The following is a 5,205-nucleotide window of genomic DNA, read 5'->3' as shown; positions in this document are numbered from 1 at the left end:
AGACTAATTTTAAATAATTATGTGATGTGATGTACTTAGTGTCCGCTTTATCGAGAGTCAAAACAATAAAATTGTCATTCTGGTACCACGAAAGTCTCCGCAGTCCGTAATAGCGGGAGTCATTTCTAGTCACACTTCGCCAGGGATCTGGATTTTGTCCGTAATAGCGAGCGTCCGTAATAGCGGGGTGTCCGAAGGCGAGAGTCAGAAAAATGGGAGTTAATTTCTTATCAGGAATAAGATTTCAAACGAAGAACTTAAATACAAAGTCGGTGGCTGTTTCAATTATGTAATCCTTGAAAGTAGTAAATATGATCTTGATTGGGAAAATATTTCAGATATGTTATGAAACAAGGGTCAGTAACTGATAAACATTTATTCTATTATTAGAGCTGAACCAAGCTGACTATATACTTGAGTCATATCATGGATGCCGCGTCTTGAAATAATAAGTCTAAAGTTTTCAAGTTTGTATTTTTTTAAGCTGTCTCATTTTTCCTTTTTATCTAAAGCTTTTGAGCAAAGATGTTTAAAAGAACCCTTGCGCTTTTCTAGTATGACAGAAATGCAGTGACATCCTAGGGTTGAGCGCGTGACCAGAAAGCTTAATATCTAATGAAAGATGAGAAGAGAAGATGAAAGAAGAGGGTCAGACAACAAAGAAGACTGTCAAGACTCACAGAGAGTTAAACTTTATTTTTGTCTTGATATAGTAAAATACAATTTCTTCTGCCCAAATGCACTGCAAGTGGTCGAAAGTCGCTGTCGACAGTGTTGTTGTCGATTTGGCATTTCTCTTTGTCGCTGTCATAATTTCGCGTGAGCGGTGTCGTCGTTCATGACGTCATTTTAACTCAGATCGATCAGAGCCATATCGCTGTCGAAATTTGCCCCGCAGACAAGGACCTCTTTGTTTCCGATGTCGCTACAGTGAAGAACAAAAGAATTGAAAGCCATTTTCTCGAGGATAATGATTATAACTGCCGTTTTGAAAGCCACTATTGGCTTCCTTGTGAATAAAGGCAGAGATAAGGCAGCGGAGAGGCTGAAAGAAGGCGACGTAACAGAACAAAAATTTCGCAGTATGATTGTCCGTGAGATAGACGATATCAAGTCAAAGTTGGATGGATTGTCAAGGAAAGATTTGTTAGCAAGTATCAGCTTCTTTGAGGAAGGAATCGAACTGCTCTATGAAGTGTTCGATAAAGAAAGGTCCAGAAGTGAGGGAGGCGAGGTACCTGTACAAGCAGCCTGTGCTGAAGCGTTTGCTCTCGCCGAAGAAATGCGAAACTTGGAACTTACTGGTCTGGATGAATCAGCTACGAGGGCGCTTGCCAACGCAAAAGAGAGGTTCAAAGATGCTCGCAGGGAAGCAACAAGAGCTTTTAAAAATGAAGCTCTAACAACGCCTGACCGCATCCTGGCAATGGAATATCGAGTTATGGCGACAATACTAGAGACAATAGACAATCCTGCGGACGAAATAGCGCCGTGCAGAGTGTGTATCAAAGAAATAAACTGTCTGGCAGCAGTACAGAATAGTTTTAACGTCGAACTACGGAAAGGCATCATGGCAAGGTTTAATAAGAACGGACGCGGGAAGATCATTTCTAGTGTCTGTCACGTGAATCGTGTCATCTTCGATGTTACACGAGCAATCGGTAAAGAGGAATCTATCTGTATGTGGCCTACAGTTGATACTGAAGAAGGAAACATTGATCCGTTACGGGACGAAAGGGTAGTTGAAGTTCTTCGTAAGCAAGGCATGGTACACTGTTTTGTTAAAATTGCACCATGGTCATTTGGTCAGGAGGGAGTGAAGGAGCACAGGCTTAAAAACCCGAGCGGCATGGCGGTGAATTCCAAAGGAGAGTTCATTATAACTGAGAGTGACAACAGTAAAGTAAAGGTGTTCGACAGAACAGGACAGTTTATGGATCATTTCAGTCTCCCTGTTCATAATATAGACCAAGTAAGTCTTCAAGTGGTTGATGTCGCTGTGGACATGAACGACAACTTCTATGTACTGGTCAGATTGTATAAGTTTGATGATTCAGAATTTGAGTCTGTGGTATACATTTTTTACAACAACGGGGAGGTGCACAACCACTTTCCTGTGAAGGCAGACCGGTGTACCCCTGATGTTCTAGTAGTCGATAGTAAGCGTAAAGTTGTTATAAAGAGCGACAGATATCTTAAGGAAGGTGATGTGCTTGATGTATATGAGAATGATGGACAATTTGTGCGCAGTTTTGGAGAAGGACTTTTGAGGTCTGTATCAGATCTGGCGCTTGCTAGTGATGACTGTGTTATTGTGTTGGACGAAGACTCCTACGTGCACATGTTCAGTGAACACGGTGACCATCTTTCTAAATTCAAACTCACGTTTAGTCTTCATAAAGGTAGAATTGCATTTCACCATTCACGTGAACATGTCGTCCTCGCTGATGCAGGAGTTGGTTACGCTTACCTGCATATATACACCAAAGATGGCGAGCTTGTGCGCAAGACTAAAATCCATGTAGAAGGTATTGATCAATCCCTAAGACGAATGATAGTGACTGCAGAGGGGCACGTTGCTCTGCTCAATACTCCCACGTCATTTACTAGGACATGCAAGGTGTTCATAGTGTGTTAAAACATAGACTGTTTACAGCCTCTCTATTTTTCAACGCATGTGAAAGAAAAAGCGAGCACGAAGCACTTGGGGGCGGAGGCGGGGAGGTGAGCTGTCAGGTTTCTTGTTTAGCTCTGGCACCCAGTTCTCTCGCGATTTTATCCGCGCGTTCAACGATCGAATAAAAGTTCGAGAAAATAGAGGGCTGTGAAGAGTCTGGTCAAAATAGGACGTGACTGACCCTCAAGGGAATTTGTTTTCATAAGAAAAAAGAAAATAGAAATGTAATATTAATAGGACAAAATAATAATTATAATGTATTTTAGGTGTGGTCCAGTTTACTTCTTAAAGATTTCCGAGTTACTGGGCACTGGGACACACGACCGCTATCGTTTCTTTTCTTGTTGAATGTAATGAGCAAGAATGTAATGAGCACCCGACTAGATTAGCTCTATACAGTCACTTCAGGTGACTAGCAACCAACTTTAAAATAAAGATTTATATCTTTTAAGATATAGTTAGAAATATTGTTAGCATTCTTTCTCGAAACAAAATAAATTTGTTGTTGCTTTCGTTGTTGTTGTTTGTTGTTGTTGTTATTATTATTGTTGTAAACCTGCGGACTGTTATGAATGAATGAGTGAAACTTTATTGTACACTCCCAAAAATGGGTTTTTCGGTGAACAATACAAATAGAATAAAAATGCAATGAATTAAAAAGTGTAGAACCGTTTGTGTTTTAAAAACTCGTCAAGCATCTTTGGTTTAAGATTTTTCTTTAAGTTTACTGAACCTTTGCACAGTTTTGAATCTTTATCTAATAAATTCCATAAGTTAACTATCCTGTTTTGAACTATCCCGTCAACTCTCTGTTCAATACATTTACATGCTCATCGAAGAATTGCCATTGGAAGAGAGCGTCCAGCCTGATACATCGTGTTTTAACAAGTATGGTCAACTCTCTCCCCGTCTCCCTCCCTCTCCCAATCCACCGTTGGAAAAAAGATGGCGACTGTACATTTTACCACAATACCTTGCGAACCTAACACAGCCTATAAAACACAAAGAAAGCCATTTTTTTTACAATATTTGTCCCTGTACGAAGGACGTTGTGTATGCTAGGTTTGAAGATTTTATAATCTTCTGTAGGTTTTTATGAACGTTGTTAAGGTTTTCTTGCGCTAAGAACTATGGGTAAATGTACCAGTCGCCATCTTTTTTCCTACAGAGGATTAAGCCTGCTACGCGTGGTACTACACACGATTTGCAGTGTGTCAGCGGTAATCCACGGTAAAGAAAATAATAACGTAATATCCTCTCTAGCCGATTTACTTACAAATCAATTTTAAATTCAGCAGTTTTGAACGTCAACGCATTGAGCAATGGAACACCCACGTGTTTCCTTATTTTAATATTGCTGCTACTTTTCCTGTAAGGTTTTTTACGATGACTCAAGTTGAAATTAAAACTGTCTTAGATTTGATTACAGTTACTCGGTCACCAATTTAATACTTGAACACCTTTAGACATATCATTTTATGCTTCCTTAGCAATGGAGAGAAAAATCAATGCGCATAAGTAGAAGAAAACTGGACAATAAAAACGGCTTGTGTAAAGTGGCTATTTCAAATTACTATTTCAACTTTAACATTGGTTATCCAGTGTCAGTAGACATCAGTAGTGAACGTTTTCCGAGGTTTTGATGAGCAAAAGCAAACTAAACAAAACAAAAATAGATGACATCGAAATTAATTAAGAGTTATAAAGCATTTGTTTTGCTTTATTCTCCTAAAATTCGGATCAAGTTAGCATGTTAATCTGCAGAAATTAGCATGAATATTGCTAAATCCCACGTACTTTCAAAGCCATTTAACACCTTTACATTATCTTCCCAAATGATAGACGTTTCTGGCTTTATCAGTTTTGTGTATCTATCAAATCAGCTCTCCAAACAACTCGCTAATAAGCTGAAAGCAATTTCTTATTTCATTCCGGTCTAATATAATAGCAATAAGGACTCTTAGCAAACAATTGCCAGGCTCAAGAAGAATTAGCATTGGCTGGTATTTTACGAGACAGTAACATTTGCTTCTTAAAATATTTTTTTCTTCACGAATCGGGATTTAGCCTCATTTAAACCTAACTGATTGACAACGTTGGTGATGCTTGAGTGGACCCTCAAAATTGTGAGTACCATCTGAAATCAGTTCTCTGGGTTAGTTTCGGTAATTCTGTTTTTAGATCAGTGAATTTGAATATCATGCTCAGAGCTGAGCGAATTAATGAATTCATAGCTTCATTTCATTTTAATTTGGGACTGGTTGATGTTACTTTTCAAAGCTGCTTTTGACTTTTCGTTTAGTGATTTGCTTTCTATTGAGAATGCTGCTGGCTCACGGCTTGATTCTTTCAACGCTGAATTTTATATGTAGGTCAAACGCAGGTGGGTGTTTTTTAATTTCCATTCATTAATGTTTCTCCTACAATTTATTCTCTATTTTTGGACGAAACGGGAGGTCTAGGAACGAATTGAGAACGAACTTAACCTTTTTCTACCTTATTGTTACTGTATTTTCGCGATTTTCAAA

General features: G+C 38.8%; 1 protein-coding gene across 1 annotated transcript; it reads left to right on the top strand.

Annotated features, from left to right (window-relative positions):
- Positions 1-2,995, top strand: LOC145502578 (uncharacterized). Its single transcript, XM_081481903.1, has one exon. The coding sequence runs from the start codon at positions 971-973 to the stop codon at positions 2,636-2,638; it is 1,668 nt and encodes a 555-aa protein (XP_081338029.1). The 5' UTR covers positions 1-970; the 3' UTR covers positions 2,639-2,995.
- The last annotated feature ends 2,210 nt before the right edge of the window (positions 2,996-5,205 follow it).

This window comes from Orbicella franksi, chromosome 11, assembly GCF_964199315.1.
Source record: "Orbicella franksi chromosome 11, jaOrbFran1.1, whole genome shotgun sequence".
NCBI classification, from domain to species: Eukaryota; Metazoa; Cnidaria; class Anthozoa; order Scleractinia; family Merulinidae; genus Orbicella; species Orbicella franksi.
This window is presented reverse-complemented; position numbering and strand designations above follow the sequence as displayed.